General features: G+C 32.3%; 2 protein-coding genes across 3 annotated transcripts; one reads left to right on the plus strand and one right to left on the minus strand.

Annotated features, from left to right (window-relative positions):
* Positions 1-6468: 6468 nt before the first annotated feature.
* On the minus strand, positions 6469-8993 carry LOC108334626 (methyl jasmonate esterase 1). Of its 2 annotated transcripts, none has more exons than XM_017570511.2 (3): positions 8484-8993; positions 8278-8397; positions 6469-7245 (listed from the first exon to the last, which is right to left on the minus strand). In XM_017570511.2, the coding sequence occupies exons 1-3, from the start codon at positions 8850-8852 to the stop codon at positions 6958-6960; spliced, it is 777 nt and encodes a 258-aa protein (XP_017426000.1). In that variant the 5' UTR covers positions 8853-8993; the 3' UTR covers positions 6469-6957. The 2 variants fall into 2 exon arrangements, with proteins under 2 accessions (XP_017426000.1, XP_017425999.1); XM_017570510.2 differs by having other exon boundaries at positions 6469-7248; positions 8484-8937.
* A 3707-nt stretch (positions 8994-12700) lies between these two features.
* On the plus strand, positions 12701-20161 carry LOC108334785 (pentatricopeptide repeat-containing protein At3g50420). Its single transcript, XM_052869488.1, has 4 exons — positions 12701-13168; positions 14095-14220; positions 14312-14585; positions 17956-20161. The coding sequence occupies exons 1-4, from the start codon at positions 12794-12796 to the stop codon at positions 20094-20096; spliced, it is 2916 nt and encodes a 971-aa protein (XP_052725448.1). The 5' UTR covers positions 12701-12793; the 3' UTR covers positions 20097-20161.
* The last annotated feature ends 287 nt before the right edge of the window (positions 20162-20448 follow it).

Consider the following 20448-nt stretch of genomic DNA (forward strand, 5'->3'; position numbering starts at 1 on the left):
TTCTTCTCAGATTTGTATCAAATACAGATTATTTCAACAATTAATGAAATAAATCAAACTCCCCTTACCTCTTGAAGACTTCCTTTGTGAAATTTGTGATCCATCTCCTCCAGTCATACAGCTCCAGATCTCTTAGCAAATTCAGTACCTCTCCCCTTTCTCTCCAGATCTGGCTGCAAGAACTTCCCTCTCACCAGATGCCCAACCCAGCTCCTCCTCTCTGCCCTTCAGAGTTTGTACAGCTTCCCATGATTGCCCTTTGGACGGCTGTAAACGGGAGAAGGGTTCCCTCCCTCTGCTGCTTTCCCTCTCTCCCTCTCACATGCCAATAATCCCCCATTCTTTTTGCCAAGCCTCCTCCGTAAAATGCCTCCCCCCTCTCCTTTTCTCTCCTTCCCTCATAATTGCACTCCAATAATGCGAAAGGTGGGTGACCACCGTGTCCCCACCACCAAGAAAAATGTGGTCCTTACAAATATAGGTTGGTGGATGCTTGAATAATTATTGTTGGTTGTACTAAGATATGGTTTGAATGAGTTAAATACATAATAAACCGAACTTTTCACTCTAATTATACAATGATGTTGATTGTGTTTGGTAAAATGTGCATGATATAGTGATATGGACAGAGAAGTGAATGAACCTGTAAGTATGCTGTAATTGTTTCAATTTAATATTTATTAGGTAGATTGTTGCATTGATTATACTAAGATATGGTTTGGTTGATACTTGCAGGGTACAGTTAGAGTTAGGCACCAAGTACAAACCCAACCTATAGTTGAATTAAATGCTTCCCTGTCATCCAATCAAGAGAAATGTTTATTTTGGATTCTCTTGGTCACAAAAGGCAGCGTAGAAAAAGTATTGACAAGGCTATGGTAAGACATATTTTGTTGTATTGTTATTGTTTTAAGTGAACTTTACTTTTACAATAGAAGATTTATAAGAGTATTGAATGTGTTGAATATCAATTTGTAAGGTTGCCACTTTGCAAGAATTATTCAATATGATTGACATACACTCAAACCCTAAGGAGCAGGAATTGAAAGTGATCGAAGAAGATTTGCCTGTGCAACCAAATACGTTAGTGAACTTGCTGGTGTTGACAATTTATTAAGTTATGTCATATAATCACTTTCTAATATTTGTTTAATGTGTAGATATGATTGTGGTATATTGGTCATTAAGTATATTGAGTTATGGGATCATACACCTAAATTTGATGGGAATAAAATGCCCGATTACACAATGGTTAGTATGATTTATGTATATGTTTATTTCAATATGATTTATGATAAAACGTTTTTTAGTGTAAAATTTAAAAGAGTATTGTTATTGAAGGAACAATTACAAGTTCTGCGACAACAAATGGTTTGTCAATGGGTATTACACGAAGATAATGTTCATCATAGAAGGGTATTGCAGAAATGTGGGATCCTTTAGGCATTGATTAAGGCATGAAGTAGGACAACATCAGCAACTTGAATACATTGAAGTAGGGGAACAATTAATGCACATTTTGAATAGAATGTCCACAAAATATGATTGATTAGGATTCAATTAACGTTACTGGTTTTTAAGTTGTTTAGTTTATGTAGTGAAGAATATGTTGTACTATTTAATGTTGATGAATTTTATGATTGATTATAAAATGGTATTTGGATGAAAATTTAAGTTTGTTTATTCATAAAAGTTTGGCTGCCAACCATATTAATGAAATTTGTCCTAAGAAATGTGATGATTGATATTAAAATAAACCACTTATATTCTTGTTCAGAACCTCTCTCAGAAATATCCACATATAACATAGTACATCACCACTTACTGGACCTAAGAAATCAATGATTAATATTCAATTAAACGAATTATATTGTTGTTCAGAACCTCTTTCACAAATAACCATATACAACTTAGTATATAACCACTAACTGCACGTAACAAATGAATGATTGATATCCAATTAAATCAATTGTATTCGTGTTCAGAACATGTTTCAGAAATAACCACATACAACTTATTAAATAACCACTTACTGTACCTAAAATAAGGGATTATTGATATTGAATTAAACCACTTCTATTCTTGTTCATAACCTCTTTCACAAATAACCACATATAACATAGTACATCACCACTTACTGGACCTAAGAAATCAAGGATTGATATTCAATTAAACCAATTATATTCTTGTTCAGAACCTCTATCATAAATAACCATATACAACTTAGTATATAACCACTAAGTGCACATAACAAATGAATGATTGATATCCATTTCATGTCTTTTGTTTTTGTACAAATTGTCAGTGACAACCAACCACAAATTTTGAATTCAATAACCACATAATGCAGCAAAAAACCAGAGTAGTTTAAATGACCAAATTATTATTCTGCATAACACCACTCCATTTAAACACGTCATTTGATGCATCAGTGAACTTTTGATATCAAAGTAATTAAAATAAGGTTTATCAATTTATTGTTATACGAAATGTCTGTCACAACCAACCACATATGTTTTATGAAATAACCACTTACTGGAGGAAAAAATCAAGTGTTTCACAGGATTGATTGAAATCAATTTTATTTTTTATTTATCTTTGATGAAGCAGCAATTTTAGTTTTTATTTTTCTCTATGAAGCACAAGGTTAATATAAACCCATAATTTAATATTAACTTTTAAGATGAATGTTCAATTTTTCCTCTAACTTTTAATTATTCACTTTTCATTTATAAGTCAAATTATATGCAACCAAATAAATTTTTACCTTGTATAATAAATGCTAAAGTAATATAATTAAAATTAGAATGACTGAAACGAGTTATTTTAAGTACAAGCTTTGGATTACATAATAGTAACTCATAAGTATAGATCACAGTAACACTGTTTTAATGTCTAATACTTGGGAAAACCCATTACAATTTCCTTCTCTAGAAGTTTTTAATTCCATTTGTCTTATAATGAAAAACAGCTAATAGTGATATAATAAAGAATTTTACATATATAGTTGATCAGAATTAAAAATAAGATAAGTTCACCTTTTCTATATCTTTATAAACATTTAAGTATTTTGAATTACAAATGGTTATAGAGTATGTGCATGTATCTTAAGTTAATTCAAAATAAATGTATTCAATTGTGATAATAGTAATATGTTTAGTTATTTGATTTGATGTCTATATGGGTATTAAAGTATTTGAGAGCTGCTATACACAGATTCATTCATCGTTATTCTCTCTTTTCTGATCCATTTTTCTTAGTCTGTCACTCTTGAATTATATTATCTTGGTCGAAAATTTTGTTAGTAAAATTAGACCATTGAGAACTTGTTCATTCCCTACATAACACAAATCTAATGTGTATTTCCTCCAATAAAGAGAGTTCTATTTGCCACCCACCAAAATCAAAGTATGTGTATTTACTCGATTATAAATTTAACAATCAAATACAACACAAGTTTCTAAAGAACTTATCATGAAGGATGAATAATTTATGAAGCTAAGGGTGAGCAGCTGCAGGCCAAAATAAATTATCAGTGCAAAATTTGATGATAATTAGTTATACCAAGTTGCTAATATTTTTATCTAATTGAATGCCTAATCTGCTATCTACAGCCATCTGAATAAATATTGTTGCTTAAAGAACCATTTTATAGTAGTATACTAATTGGATTTTCCAGTAACATGTGTAGTAGCTGCATCCTTTATACTTGACTCAGATGTTTTCATGGCACTATCAGATAATTTGAGTTTTGTAAGGTTCCTTCTAAGGAATTGGAATTGCAACCCTTTAGGTTTTATCTTCCCAAGCAATTGCCATCTTCTAGGTGTAATCTGTCCTAGCATTTTCATTTGCTCCTTTCTGAACTTCTTAGTTGCATACCAGCTTCCACCCCTCCATCCTAAGGCATACCTGTATATCAGCTAAAGTGAGAACTCATAGCAAAAAGAAAATCAGAATGTTTAAATCCACTGATAGCAAAGTATCAAAGAAAATAAAAGTCAATATGAATGGCTTATGAAACAAGCAACAACAAATCAACAGAGGAGACATGTTCACGTCAAACATGTACGCCAACACCTAGAATCAATCAACAGGTCAAATGCATGGCAGTATTTCCTTTCACAGATTAATACATTTTTAAGTGATTTTAACTGAGGCATTTTGTCCATATAACGAATAAACTTGACATCATACTGGAACAATATTCCAAATTCAAAAGCAGATCCACTGGAAGAATGATTTGAGTTTGAGAAAACAAAACCCAGACATAAGAAATGGAATGACACCTCCACATCAATGGACAGTAGCCATCCAAAAGGAGTTCTTTGTATAAACGTCTTCTGCACATTCGTTAATAATGTATTCACATGTGCCAAGTATTTTGTCCTGCATGAATGTCGTGCATAAACCTATATATCAAAGTAAACAATTCAAAAAGTCAAATAGACCACTTCAGGAAATCAATTTTAAACACAAAAAATCATCATGTGCATTCAAACCTGTTCTTCCATAATGATTGTTCCAACTATCTCTATGCTTTGACTGCATGTCCATAAAATAAAAAACTTAGACTTCAAGCCATAAAATATTTAACTGGAAGACATATATAGACACATCTCTCACAACAAAATCACATTCATAAACCTTATATAATAATTATATTTTCAACCTACTCAATTTCATCTGCCACTCATATACCAAAAAGACATCCAACTTATAAGACCCATGGTGGTTCTGCATTGAAAATACATCCAACATTATTAAAATTAATTAAATAAATTTCACAATATTACAGAGCGTTTTTTTATATTACAAATATACATATTTTAAAGCATTATCAAACAATAAATTTCGTTTGTTTATATTAAATGAGATAAACTTGATTACAACAAATTTTATACAAATAATTACAAACGCATGGCCAATGCATAATTACAAATTTCAATTAATGGAAATAATTCCCATATTCTTTTTCTACATAGCAAAAAATCCAAGTCTGCATATTCTATCTAACGAGGCTCAATAATTATGATAGTTACTACCTTGAAAAAAAGGATGGAAAAGAGATATGTTATGTCTGTGATAAGGCATGCCTCAATTTTCTAAGTGCCTGACTCATCAATTCATGTGAGCATCACCCATTTCACCATCAACATCACCTTTAGGAACAAGTGCAGCCACCTATCATGAAGAGAATGCAAAAAGTTAGTTGCCAGTGGACGTGCATTTAAACTAATTCAAGAAGATGTTGATGACATTGTATAAACCATACAGAAGAAAAAACAAAACAAAAGGGAGAAATCCATACAATTTTCAAAGAGGAACACTAAAATTGCTTTCATTGTTACCATCTGAAAACCAAACTAAGCAGGTCTACAAATAAGGGTTTTCAGATGATAAAATCCAAAAAGTCAAAGTAATTTTACTCAAAAGCTTCTAAATATTGGATGATTCAATGTGAGAAATACTCAAGCACTACGGAAATTCACTCTCAACAGCTACCTATTCAGGGGAGAAACCAAATGTAAATATTCCACTTCAATCAACTCCCTCGTTGGTTACAATCCTTAATAGGTATCCCTTTTTCAGACATTGACAACCACCTCTAATAAAATGCATCCCTCCGAAAACCAGCATTGCATTTCGCACGCATCAGACACGACACAAGTTACAAATCAAGCAAACCATATTTGTCATAAATCAATATTAGTTTACAATACAGGACAATCAAATTTGTCAAACAGGGAAACTAACCAAAATAATATGCCAAATTAGACATTCAAACACAGTTTTCAAATTAGACAGAGATAACTCCCCAAACCGTCTTCTCTCAGTGCTCGTCACGGATTGAGAATTTAGTGTTCTCCCTACTGCAACTCTCCCTCAGACCACCTTGCCCCCTTTAGTCTAGGGTTCACCAAAATGAAGCAAATACAAATGGAAAAAATACAAAAATCATGACAAAAGAAGAAACAAAGAAGAACCATACACCCTCCGATTAAGTGGCACCCATGGAGTTCTCGCCTTCTCTATCAACCGAACCCTACCACAACACGCTCTTCCACTTCTCCGCTTCTCTATCACCCCAACCCTAGCTTCCAAAATGTGAAATCAGACCAACTGGAAAACTAAATACAGAGAACACCCTAAATAAAACGCAGCGTTTAATTTAGAGGGTAAATGACAATATCACCCTTCTGTACATTCACAAAATTTGGGCCCCACTGCGTGTCATATCAATGTCAAAAACTTTGGCCGTGTCAAAGTATTCTTTTTCATAAATTTTAGACTTATTGTTCTCCAACGGAAGTATATGTTGGTATATTTGAATGTAAAATCTGTCATATCACTAATTTACAAAAAGGCTTTGACGATGTCTAATAACGACAATTAAGAAATCCACATCATGAAAAAAGAACAATGACTTGTAAATATAATGTGATGATCACCTCTTGAACAGAAGGAAACATCAAATTGAATATATATATATCATCACATAATAGCCCACATGACGCACCTTGACCGAACATGGACATTCAAAATACTTAGTAAGTTTACAAACAAATCATACCTTTAATAAACTACTAATTACAACATTGAAAATACAAACTGCATTAATGACCCATATAATGACTTTATAACTAAGGGGAAAGCTGATCAAGTGATTGAGGAGACCTCTTCTTATGGGACACTCCAAAGAAATTATTACCTCTGAAATAACTAAAAGGAGCGCTATTCAAATGATTGAGGAGACCTTTCTAGCTCGCCTACAAACATATAATAATTATACACTCTGATGTTCCGTTATGATACACAAACGAAGCCCTAGAGGAACAAAAATCCAATCCCATAAAATGCAAGCTCTTTGCCTTATTAACGAAGATGTATTTTGTTTTCCAGTGTTTACTCTTCACACATAAGTTCACTATTAAAACCAACAAAAATATTCAATTTCTAGTAATAGGTGTTGGCGATCTCTTGAAGGTGAGAGAAAAACTCTTGTGGTTTAGAGAACATGACCATGTGATCTGCTCCAGCAATGACTTTGACATCATTTGGAGGGTTTCGTTCAATCATTGAGAGCTGCACCTCACGTTTGAACATGTTGTCTTGCTCGCACATTATATACACCTTCTTCACACTTCCATACTTCTCTTCTGTCAGTCTAGCATTCTCACCCGACATTTGTTCATCACCAAAAATGCGAGTGGGTCTCAACAGTGACAATGCCAAGGTCAAATCCTGCTTCATTTACACACTCTATGAAATGCCTCATGATTATATGTCTAATGATAAACTGGTTTTTTGTGTTCTCTTAATTCTGAATCTATAAGTTTTCACCAAAAACACTGATGCAAATTTGTAGATCAATATGTTAAAAAGTATTTTATTTCTATTATATGATATAGTTTTAAATTTTGGATAAATTTCTACGCTTAATTAAGTAATTATTGATATTTTCTTAAATTACAAATGGACATTTTTGCTTACTAGTTTTTCCGTGCGCTTGTTAGTGAAACTGTATATCAACACGAATGAAATTTAACTGAACTGTTCACGACAATTGTTCTTATTTCATCCAAATAATATTGTTTCCAGTTTATAAATGAATCTCAACCGCTTCTGAAAAAAAATAGCATGACAAAATCAAACATCTATGGACTCGAATATAAACAAATTTAACTGTTTTTTAATTAAAGTTGGTTGATATCATCTTTTCCAAATTATATTTAAAAATTTGAAAGTAATCTTCATAAAAACTCATCTTTAAAAATATAAAGAAAACCATTAAAAATAACTATGAATCAAAAGGTGTTGCACTCCGGTAAACTGTCTATCTGTCTGTCTAACTATTTGTTAAGTGAAATCATGTCGAAACCCTATATAAACCAAACCGTTTTAAAGCTGATTAACTTTAAAATTATCATGTTTAAACGTTTAATCACGATATTTGAACAGTGATTCAGTCAATTTTAATAAAAAATTCATTATAAAATCTCAAAATAAAAAGTTTTTATAATCTGAATCGGATTAACTTTAATATCAAAAATCAAACTTGAATACTAAAAAGCCAAAATCAGTATGTATTAAACTTTATATTTAGTAGTAAAAGAAATGGGCGTCCCCCTATATTTGTTTGAAAAAAATATTGATAAGTAATAATTGTAATAGGAAAACCCATTCCTTTTAAAAAGATAGCAACTAAAATCACAGAAAAAAACAAAATTACATTAAAAAAATTGTAATTTATATATTTTATTTCAAAGTGCATACCTCCGGTGGAGAGAGTTGGTATAAATTGGATGCTAAGAATTCAGGCGAGAATTTAATTGATTTTTCCGGTTGACTGCTGTTGTTGTCATACTTAGATTCCGATCTTCGACGAGCCCGGGACTTTAGAAATGAAATGAAATTGAGTGAAGAGAGGAAATTTAAGCAGTTTACGTAGTGATCAGAACATTAAAAATGAAGTACACCACCTCCTGAGAAAGAGTGAACAAGCTTAGATCGGGAGAAGGCATCAAGGTACTGACAAATACCGCAGCTGCGATCTTTTCGGGGAAGCTTTCCATGGCTAAGGACATGCCGATCCCACCCAAGCTATGACCGACGAGGATCACACGCTCTTCAGCATCCAAACTCTCCAGAAATTCCATCAAAGGCTCATAGTATTCTGATATTGAATTCAGCTCCTCCGCCTGCTTCGGATGGATCCCGGAGGCAGCCATGTCCAGAGCTGTCACACGGTGTCCACTCGATTTCAGCAATGCAGCGACCTTATACCAACACCAAGCACCATGGCCGCCTCCGTGAATCAACACTAAATGCTTCTCTTTCTCTCTCTGCATCTTATCTCACCTAATATTTTCACTTACCCCTATCTAAATGATAGGAATGGAAAAGTTCACCTAATATATAATGAGTTTTTGTCAGGGAATCTAAATGAATGGAAAAGTTCACCTAATGTATAATGAGTTTTTGTCCTGGGAGTCTAAACGAGGTATAAGTCAGACATTAAATAAAAATAAAAAAATAGAGTATTATAATAAAGATGAAAGATTCAATAAGTTATTGTTTTAAAGTTTTAAATAAAAAGTAGTGTCAAATCTCTGATTGGACTCAGAGTGTCTTTTCAAGTGAATTTTTTCTTCGATAGATTGAATAGTTGTACCTATATACTCACTTAAAAAGTGTACCTATATTATTATGTTTAATAGAATTAGTGTCCATAAAACATACTTGTTAGCATTGATTTTTCGTTATTTTTAAATTTATAATCACTTTTTTTTAATATCAACCAATATCAAAATTATTTATAAACCTCTAATTTTTTGTTTTAAAAAAATGTAAATTTAAATCTATAAAAATTCCAACTAATTTATTTAAAAAAAATCTAGATTTTATTTTCAATTTAGTTATTCAAAATTAATGATAGAATGAGAAAGCTCACCAATAATTGACCTAATTTTAGGAAATTTAGTTGTACAGTGCTTTGCCTAAAAATTCAGCACAAGGTTGGTAATAATCCAAACTAATGCCTCAAACATTTAATTTTTAAATAATGGCAACCAGCCCACGATCTCCATTGTATGGGGTCCACTTGTAATTAAAGGCAAAGACATAACTTTCTTACATTTGGTAACAATGTTCTCCCTGAAACAAGAAAGGAAAGAAGACTGATAATAGAGCTGCAAAAAAAGACTAATGTTATTACTATTTTATTATTGTATCACATACAAGCACTACTTTTATATATTGCTTTAACGCATGTAAAGAAAGAAGAGAGATTAGCTAAGGACACATGTGAGCACGTGTATACTAAGTGACTGATAGAATTATAAATAGAGATAAATATGAAGATAGTTTAAAATGATAAAGTAAAACATTATTTGATAATCTACTCGGGGTGTAATGCATATCTAATGTTGACTAATTTAAGGACTTCTGAAGTTATTTAAAAATAATTAAAATCATAAAAAGAATTATTTAGTCAAAGGGTTTATCTAAAATGAGTATGTGCGATCTATTTAAATATAACTTGTTCGGATAAATCAGAAGGGAACAAATATTTCTTCTTCTTTTTTTCTGTATCTTTTCTGGTAAATAAAAATGAATTAGTTACGTGAGTTTTTATCAATATCAGTGTAGAATGAATTTGGAAGATTATAGTAAAATAAGATACTTATATTGAGTAAATACGTATAAACGAAAATGTTGATTGAAATTTAAAAATAAAAAAAACATTTCATAATATTGAGTTTAAAATTTTTTGAGGTGAGAAAATTTATTAAAAAATTGAGAATATTATATTGGAAATGTTATAATTGGTATTTGGTTCATTACTTGTTTTCGTACTACCTAGATCATAACATATTACATATACAGATAGAATAAGGTGAGTTCATTTTAAAATAATCATCATTCCAATAATATATAGATAACAATACAACCATTTTTCATCACATTCTCGTATTATGAACATTATATACAAACAACAAGTTATATAAATGATTCACTAACCAATAACATAATATTGAATTGTGTATGATATGAGTACATGAATAATGTTGAATAAATAAAAAATCACATAATTCCTAAAAGAATTACAAGAAACCAGAGGTTGTTCTTGCTCAACAAAAAAGTCATTCATTCTCTTTATTTTTATATTTTTTTTTATTTCTAATATGTAGGGTTTAATAATAATAATGTTTGGGGTGTTACTCCCTCCACCACCACAACTTGCTTCCTCCACCACCCCATTCCCCTTTTACCCTTTTCTTTATTTTTTCATTCCTATTTTACCCTTATTAAAATTTTATGGTTAATATTATTTAAAATCTCATATGGACATTCATTCTCTTTATCATTCTTCCATCTTTCTCTTTATTATTTACGTTCCATTACCCTTGGGTTGTCTATCATGTTCTACTTCTTCTTCTCTTTTACAGAATTGTGACGTGAGAGTGCGGTGGACTTTGTGTTTAGTAAGATTGAAAATGGAGAAAGCAAATCATCTTCAACCGTGAGTGTGGTGGTGCTTCAAGGTGCTGGTTCAGAGGCGTGAGAGGTTCAGAGGTGTAAAGGTGCGTAATAAAACCCTAAAATATAAACCGTATAATCTTTAAACGGATGTGAGCATCCGTCAACGGATGTCAACATCCCTTTAAAGATTATACGGTTTATATTTTACAGTTTTTTTTATATTAATTTTGAAGATATTTAAATAATATAATTTATATTTTTTGATATATTATTTTTGAATAATGGATATGGAGGAAAGATGGAAGATGAAAAATGGATGTCATGGAGTTTGGGTATGGAGTTTGGGTGAGAATCTGAGAGGGTTGGGAGGTGGGTGAGAAGGGGTAGAAAAATAGATTTTAGGGTTAAAATAAATAATTAGGATTAAAAAGTAAAAAGGTTATTTTTGTAATTATGAAAGGTTAGTTTTGTAATTCAAAAAATATGTAATAAAATTGGGGAGGTGGAGGGAGAAAATGTGGTGGTGGAGGGAGTAACACCCTAATGTTTGGATTAGGACTAGTGGGCTTATCTCAAGCCCAAGAAGCAATATAGAAAGGGTGTTTATTCCTGCACCCCACTTGTTTCTATCTACATCCCATAAAAGGTGAAATCCCTAAATTACTCTACATTAAAATTATAATAAAAATTCCTACACCTGCTTTTTCTTTAATATTATTATTACTATTATTTTTTTTTCTTCTTTTTTTTCCTCCTCTCCTTTGCATTCCCCTCCTTTACATCCTACCATCACCTTCACAATTCACATCATTTCCTTTTTATAGTTGTTGTCCCTTCTTCTTCTTCTCTTCTCTTTTGTGGATGTCACTACATCCTTCTATTCTTTCTTATCCTTTTTTTCCTTTTTTTTTTCTTACAACAAAATTGAAACTTATTTTACAAATAGATTTATCAAAGAAAACATCAACAAATATTTTAAAAATTTAACTATCAATAGATTTAAAAATAAATTATTGAGTTTTAAAAAAATATAGATGAATTTACTGATAAATTTTACTATGTACGTGATAAAAATTTATAATGAAAATTTTGATGTTTATTTTGCTAATGAAACTTATCAATATATAAATTATTGTTAGATCTTACTCATAAATTTTATGACGGATCTTTTATCGATAAATATTTTTGTATGTATTTAAAATTTAAAAATCTATCACTAAAATTTATTTACCAGTTGATTATTCAATAATATAACATTTTTTTGTAGTAATTCATTTATCTTAATTATTTTATAATTTATAGAAAAAGTATATATATTGACTTGAAGTTTAGAAAGGTAACTTTTTTAAGAAAAATAATAATAATGCTTATAACTTATTCATAATCTTCCTTTTGTTTATCCATTTAAATTGTAACCTTTTAAAATAGCACTAGAGTTAAAAATAATTATTTATGTTCCTAAACTATTTATGTTTTTTATAAAGAGGCTCTTAAAAAGATTGAATAAAGTTTATGATTTTTTTGAATTGATATATCATAATAATAACAACAATATATTGAACAAAATTCAACTAAAATAAGTAAATACCTAGAAACTAAATTAAAAATATAGTTTAAAAATACAATTCAAAGGTGTGAAGACCTAGAAACGAAGTTAACCTAATTATTATTACATATAACAAAACATACCAAGAAAAATGTAGTGGGATCTTACTGAAATGTGGATGAAATTTGCCTAATTTCATTTGTGTTTTCTATATATACGTTACAGAGGAGAACACAGTGAGGAAAGCACTGGAAAGACAGGATGAGTGAGAATGAGAGTAAGAAAAAGCACTTTGTCCTGGTGCATGGTCTTGGCCATGGTGCTTGGTGCTGGTACAAGCTGAAGCCACTTTTGGCATCAGCTGGCCATAAAGTCACAGTCCTTGACCTTGCAGCTTCAGGCATAGACACACAAAAAATACAAGACATCCCCACTTTTTATCACTATTCCAAACCTTTGTTGGATCTTTTGGCGTCTCTTCCTCCTACAGAAACAGTTGTCCTTGTCGGACATAACTTTGGAGGGATGAACATAGCCCTTGCAATGGAAAATTTTCCAGAAAAAGTATCTCTCGGAGTTTTTCTTTCAGCTTTTGCTCCTGATCCCCACCACAAACCCTCCCATGTATTACAAGAGGTATGTTTTTTTTTTTTTTATTATTATTAAAGTAAATAAAAACCAGATTATGCATACAAATTACAAACTGTAAGGTACTTACAAAATATACCTGTGAAAAGCTAAGACGTACTTTTCTGATCGGTGTTCACCATTAAATTAAATGAGTAGGTGCATCTACTGTACTCTTTTCATTCCCTTTGCCGCAATTTTTCTAAATTTTTTATCTATTTGTGCGTTATACAGTTTTTCTAAATTTTTATATATTTGTGTGATTATTTGTTCTAACAATGTTTATCCCAAGTAATAGAGTGAAAGACTAACGATTTTTTTAATACGCTACCATACTATATTAATACGCTTTAAACTCATCTTTAATCTACCTCCTTAAAATTGTGAAATGCAGTCCATAAAATATATTTACGTAATTTTAATGTTGTCTTCAAATAATTTATAGTATATTTTTTTTGTTGATTTATATATATATATATATATATATATATATATATATATATATATATATATATATATATATATATAGCAGGCATGAGATATGAGTTTGTGTGTATATATTAAATACATAGTATTAATTTAGTAGATGCAGGGATGAGGTGAGAATTAAAATGGTTATCCACTCAAGAATAGAACAATTACATTTTTACTATTTTAAAAACCTACCGCTACCATACTATATTAATACGCTTTAAACTCATCTTTAATCTACCTCCTTAAAATTGGTTGGATAGAGTTTGGATAACTAGTGGCAATGAATGTCGAAACACGGATATCCTTGCTCTGTACAACAAAAATTACTCTGTCTATCTCAATTAAAATCACCAAATTAAAGTTAATTTTGATCTATGTACTTTAAGTATTGTTAGAAAAATGGTTAATTAAAATAAAGATGCGAAATAGATAATTAACGTTGTGGATGTGGATTTGGACAGTTGACTGAGAAAGAACCACTTAATGGATGGATGGACTGCGAGATATCGAAGACTGGAAACAAAACCACGTTTCTTTTCGGTCCTGAGTTTTTGTCCACTTCTGTGTACCAACTCTGCTCCACCGAGGTAGTCACAGACACACAGACACGTAAGACAAATGATGGCAATTCTTTTGAGGGGATAGAATTTTAAAATGTTTTTGACTTGGATTTTGCAGGATCTGGAATTGGCCAAGACTCTCGTAAGGAAAGGCTCACTCTTTCCTGAAGAACTTTCAGAGGCAAAAAATTTCTCCCGAGAGGGTTATGCGTCTGTCTCACGTGCCTATATTGTCCTCAGTGAGGACTTGATAATTCCAAAAGAGTACCAACAATGGATGATCCAAAATGCTGGAATTCATACTGTGAGGGAGATCAATGGAGCAGATCACATGGCCATGCTTGGTAAAACCAAGGATCTCTGTTCAATTCTTCTCGAGATTGCTGATAACTAAGCACTCTCATTGCAGAATTTGATCCAGAAAATCCATTACCTGTTTCAAAAGATGAAAACTATCTCGATAGTGTTTTATTTCTTTATGAATAAACTTAATTATCTTTTCTATGTGTAAGTGTTTGTACTTTCTGGAATAAAGTGTTGTCTCTCAGAAAAGCTTGTTTGCTATGATTAATGCTATATATAAAGAGAGATTGAGTAGATTTCTTTTTTCTTTGGTTGAGATTTTGATCAATGTGTTTATCAGCATGCCTGATTAAAACACTGTAATATAGAATAATATAATACAATAATTTTGATATATTTTTAGCTGAAATAATTTTAGACCTTTTGATTTTAGATATATAGCTCTCTGATTATTGAGTCAAGGCCAGAATAAAGAATTGCAGAATCAATTTGAAAAATACAATTACGAAATTCGAAAATGATAGACAAGTTATAATTGACCGAGACCCTACGCAAATTAGGTCTGATAAGGACATTTTTTGTTTTATCTTCCGTCCTTATTGAAATACTATTTTTGTTTTTTTAATTCTTTTTTCGTTTCTATTTTTTTTTCTTCCACAAAAGTTATTAATTTTTACAATTATTTTAAGAAAGTGCTATTTAAATTTTTTATTAGTTAATAATATAAAATTTACATCAATAATATATCAAAGTTCAACTCTAATTTTATTTTGTAAACATGTTAAAAGTGAGGAACTAACTTTTTAAAATACTTAAAGTTCATTCAATGAGATTATTTTTTCTAATATTGTCTTCTTTCATATATATTTAAATATCAAACTCTTCTTCATGTTTATAAAAATATCATGTTAATTAGAGTCTAGTATATTTTAACTATTTACTTAACATATTATATTTTGATTAATAGAAAAAGTTAAGATTAGCATAGCAACTTATTCAAATATATATGGATTATAAAGCATCTGTCTATCCAAATTATAAAAATTATACTGAATCGGAACATTTTTAGGCTATTTTGTAAGAAAGTCTGGGAACTTTCTTCAGTGAAAGCGTTTTTTTTTTGTCGTTTATTGTCAGACCTCATTAAAAACGCATCCAAAACCACTTTGAGCGGACACCAGGTGTCAAGCGAAGAAAATCTGGAAATCAGAAAGTGGGAGACAGATGTGGGCAATGAAGTGGCCGTTCATCCTTGACGGTGGTAGCAAAGCTTAGTTTTTCAAAACTCACGCCACTCTCTGCATGCAACCTCTCTTTCAAACTCTGAAACTTCATTTTTCTCCTTCTTCTCTCTAAAAGCTTTTCCTTCTCTCTACAAAACACTCACTTTCTCTTCTCCGTTCACCACTCAGGCACCGCTGGAGCACTCCCGGCGTCAAGAGCTTCCAGTTGAATCGATCAGTTTTTGGTTCTGAAACTGGTAAGTCACTTTCTCTTTAGAACGTTCGTTCTTCTTACACATGCGAACCCATATTCTTGGTTGCATGAATAAGTCACTTTGTTCTGAGTATTTCTGTTTTTCCTGTTTGGTTTAGTTTGAAAGGGGTGATCGTCGAACTCTAAGATTTCAGTAGTGAGGAGATATATTTCTGCATTGTTGAACGTTCGGTCACGCCTAGAGGTGCATTGTTGAACGTTTGGTCACACTTAGAGGTAAGGGGAGCTTATATAATTTAATTGTATGTTCGCTTCTACGTTCGTTGCTAATGAATGCATGTTTGTTGAGTGGCTGAATGTATATGAAGTATGATTATTTACTATGATATGGATGTTTGAGTTTATGAAAATAGATGTTGAGAGATGAATTGATATAAAGAATTCTAGTATGAAATTTTCCTATGAAAGTGTACGTTCGTCACTGAACAGTCCTTGATCGTTTGGTTTTTCTAGTGAACTTGGTTGGAATTGGATTCTTTCATTTGGGAAGAATCCTAGTTGAGGACGAACGTCTTCGTTTTGTAATACTGTGCATGAGCGTTCGGCCAAGCATAGTTGTTCCTTGGTATTCGGTTATAAACTTAAGTATATCTATATGTAATTGTATATTTTCATTTGTTCTTAAACACTACTCAAAATGATATCTTATTATATTTATCAAGCCTTTCTCCTATAAGTTTAGTAGTGCTCGGTCTTACACCAAGCGTTCGTACTGAGTAGTGCTCGGTCTTCCACCAAGCGCTCGTGCTAAATAAGTGCTCGGTCTTACACCAGGTACTCATTCTCCTTTCTGAGATATATATATATATATATATATATATATATATATATATATATATATATATATATATATATATAAAAGAATGTTCGTTCAAACTCAATAGGGTTCGCCCTTTTCGGTGTTCGGTCTTCGACTGACATTCTGATTGTTCTTAATGTTTAACTCATTCAAAAGCTAAGTATATTTATTGACGTTCGGTTTATTCACCTGATTCAATTCTTTACTCGTATTTGAGGTTTCCACGGTGTCTGTCTTAAATTGGTTTCAGCCTAGAGTCTTAATATTCGGCCTAGGCCTATTAGCGTTTGGTCTAACTCGGGAGTTAGTTCATTCAATTGGCTCACCTAGTAAATAAACGTTTGATTCCTAATCGTTCTTGAGAACTATTATGTTAATCACTCCCTTTCTTAAAACCAATGATTCCATTTCTCGGTTTTGATCTGTTTGGAACTGGAGACCTTTGGCCTCACTCCAAGCGTTCGGTCTGGTTCAGGGTTGATGTTTAACGTTCGGTATTTGGTATCCTTAGTGATCTTTGTACGAAGGGTTTAATTGAGATTATTAATAATGAAAGATGAATAGAATATGATATGGATGAAATGTTTTGGATTATGGACGAGCGTTCCGGGGAGGAATAGCTCATGAATGTATATTGGAATTTGTAAAGTATGAATGTGGGCATGCTAAGCTGGCGGTTCATCTTTTCCCTCTTATTTTGTAGGACTGTTCGGTATAGCCTTTTGTAAACCGTTCGGTCGGGTTTGCTTATGTTGTTCGGTTCTAGTTTTCTTGTTTCTCTGTAAGGTCGTTCGGCCACAAGCGTACGTTTTTTATTTTGTAAGACTGATCTGTAATATTAATATTAATCGATGTGATTATTCTATTATATAGTTTTTACACTGTATTTTGGGATGTTACATTTATGTCATTCAAATTATTTTTAAATTAAGCTTTAATATTTTCAATATAAAATGTCTTTAGTTAAAAATAGTCTTGTATATCAATATAATTTTCAAAAACATAACTATTTTGTTAAAACAGCGTTTATTATCATAAATATCATACTTACAATATAATTTATATATTTAAAAACATTTATTTATTATAAAGTTTAGAGATATAAAATAAACATTTTGACCCTGTCACTTCAATAGCATGCAATTGTGTGTGGTGTGGCTGAGACATAGCATGCAACAATTACATGAACAAAGTATGTTTTTGTGCAGTAGAGGGTCATGCTCTGTCTCTGCTCCAAAAATGCACCAGCGTCACTTCAATACGAGAGGCGCGTCAACTCCACGCCCTAATATTAACTACTACCACTGTCTTCAACTCCCAATCTCCGTTTGTGTACAACAACATCCTCTCCATGTACGCTCGGTGTGGTTCACTCACAGACTCTCACCTTGTGTTCGACAAAATGCCTCACAGAACTGTTGTTTCCTACAACGCACTTTTTGCAGCCTATTCTCGAGCTTCATCAAACCATGCCATTTCGGCTCTTGAACTGTATATCCAGATGGAAACTAAGGGTCTAAGACCCTCCAGCATGACTTTTACTAGCTTGCTGCAAGCATCTTCCTTGCTTCAACATTGGTGGTTTGGATCATCGCTTCATGCCAAGGCCTTCAAGTTGGGTTTGAATGATATTTGTTTCCAAACTTCTTTGCTTAATATGTACTCAACCTGCGGGGATTTGAGTTCCGCTGAATTGGTTTTTGGGGATATGATTGATAGAGATGATGTTGCTTGGAATTCTCTCATTGTGGGATATCTGAAGAATAATAAGATCAAGGAGGGTTTTCGGCTGTTTATTACAATGATGAGGGTTGGTTTTGTCCCAACCCAGTTCACCTATTGTATGGTTTTGAATGCCTGTAGTCATCTGAAGGATTATCGCTCTGGTAGATTGATTCATGCCCATGTGATTGTTAGGAATGTGCCGGTGGATTTACATCTACAAAATGCTCTTGTAGACATGTACTGCAACATTGGCAATACGCGAACAGCTTATGAGATTTTTAGTAGAATGGAATGCCCGGATTTAGTTTCTTGGAACTCAATGATTGCTGGGTATTCTGAGAATGAGGATGGAAAGAATGCCATGAATTTATTTGTTCAGTTGCGAGAAATGTGTTTTCCTGAACCGGATGACTACACCTATGCTAGCATTATATCAGCAACTGGCGCATTCCCATCTTCCAGTTATGGAAAATCTCTTCATGCTGAAGTTATTAAAATGGGATTTGAGAGAAGCATGTTTGTAGGAAGCACTCTAGTGTCTATGTATTTCAAAAATCATGAAAGTGAAGCTGCTCGGCGAGTATTTTATTCAATATCAGTGAAGGATGTTATTCTCTGGACGGAAATGATCACTGGTTATTCTAAAACGACTGATGGAATTAGGGCAATTAGATGCTTTTTCGAAATGGTTCATGAAGCCCATGAGGTTGATGACTATGTTCTCAGTGGAGTTTTTAGTGCCTGTGCTGACCTTGCACTTTTAAGACAAGGCGAAATAATTCATTGCTATGCTGTTAAATTGGGTTATGATGTTGAAATGTCTGTTTCTGGGAGTCTAATTGATATGTATGCAAAAAATGGTAGCCTTGAAGCTGCATATTTGGTATTTTCCCAAGTTTCAGACCCAGATTTGAAGTGTTGGAACTCAATGCTTGGTGGATATAGTCACCATGGAATGGTCGAGGAGGCATTGAAACTTTTTGAGGAGATTCTCAAACAAGGTCTGATTCCCGATCAAGTGACATTCTTGTCTTTATTGTCTGGTTGCAGCCACCGTAGGTGGGTTGAGCAAGGAAATTTTCTCTGGAATTATATGAACCGCATTGGCTTGATTCCAGGGCCTAAGCACTACTCTTGCATGGTAAATTTGTTCAGTCGAGCAGCATTACTGGAAGAGGCGAAAGAAATTATCAATAAGTCACCTTATACTGAAGATAATCTGGAACTATGGAGAACTTTGTTAAGTGCTTGTGTTATAAATAAAAATTTTAAAGTGGGAATTCATGCAGCAGAGGAAGTTTTGAGATTGAAAGCAGAAGATGGTCCGACGCTTGTTTTGCTTTCTAATCTTTATTCCGCTGCAAGGAGATGGGATAAAGTTGCAGAAATAAGACGAAATATGAGGGGATCGATCTTAGAGAAAGATCCAGGGTTGAGTTGGATTGAGGCCAAAAATGACATTCATGTGTTCTCTTCCGGAGATCATTCACATCCCAAGGCTGATGAAGTGCAGGCTGAGTTGCACAGGCTAAAAAGAAATATGATTAGAACAGGAAATGATGACAGAGGAAGTAGATAATGATTAAACCGCTGTGGATAGGGATGATGGATATGTAATTTCTCCATCTTCTCCTTGTATTCATGAAGTTTTATAATATTATTCTCTAAATCAAAATATTTGTTCAGTGCACTAATACAATTATATGTTTGTTAATTAAATCATCATTTAAATGACTATAAATCTCTTGGCCACAATGTGGAGGATTATATTTAATCATCGTCTCCAATGAAAGAGCTAGCATCTATGCCAAGCCAACATAACTATCCAGTCAAATATTAAGAAGCTCTTTGTTTCATCTTTACCAATAACAAAATTTACACAGTACTGAATGTGCCATTATTAGTTTTTTTTTTTCTTTAAGAATAAGGGG

Source organism: Vigna angularis, chromosome 10, assembly GCF_016808095.1.
Source record: "Vigna angularis cultivar LongXiaoDou No.4 chromosome 10, ASM1680809v1, whole genome shotgun sequence".
Lineage (NCBI taxonomy): Eukaryota > Viridiplantae > Streptophyta > Magnoliopsida > Fabales > Fabaceae > Vigna > Vigna angularis.

Excerpts from the sequence above, each read along its gene's own strand:
- LOC108334626 (XM_017570510.2), bottom strand. The coding sequence starts at position 8,852 with ATGCAGAGAGAGAAAGAGAAGCATTTAGTGTTGATTCACGGAGGCGGC. Across the intron at positions 8,398-8,483 it reads TGTTCACTCTTTCTCAGGAG|TCCCGGGCTCGTCGAAGATC; the intron begins GTGGTGTACTTC and ends TCATTTCTAAAG. Across the intron at positions 7,249-8,277 it reads ACCAACTCTCTCCACCGGAG|CAGGATTTGACCTTGGCATT; the intron begins GTATGCACTTTG and ends GTGTAAATGAAG.
- LOC108334785 (XM_052869488.1), top strand. The coding sequence starts at position 12,794 with ATGAGTGAGAATGAGAGTAAGAAAAAGCACTTTGTCCTGGTGCATGGT. Across the intron at positions 13,169-14,094 it reads CCTCCCATGTATTACAAGAG|TTGACTGAGAAAGAACCACT; the intron begins GTATGTTTTTTT and ends GGATTTGGACAG. Across the intron at positions 14,586-17,955 it reads TCTCGAGATTGCTGATAACT|ACATAGCATGCAACAATTAC; the intron begins AAGCACTCTCAT and ends GGTGTGGCTGAG.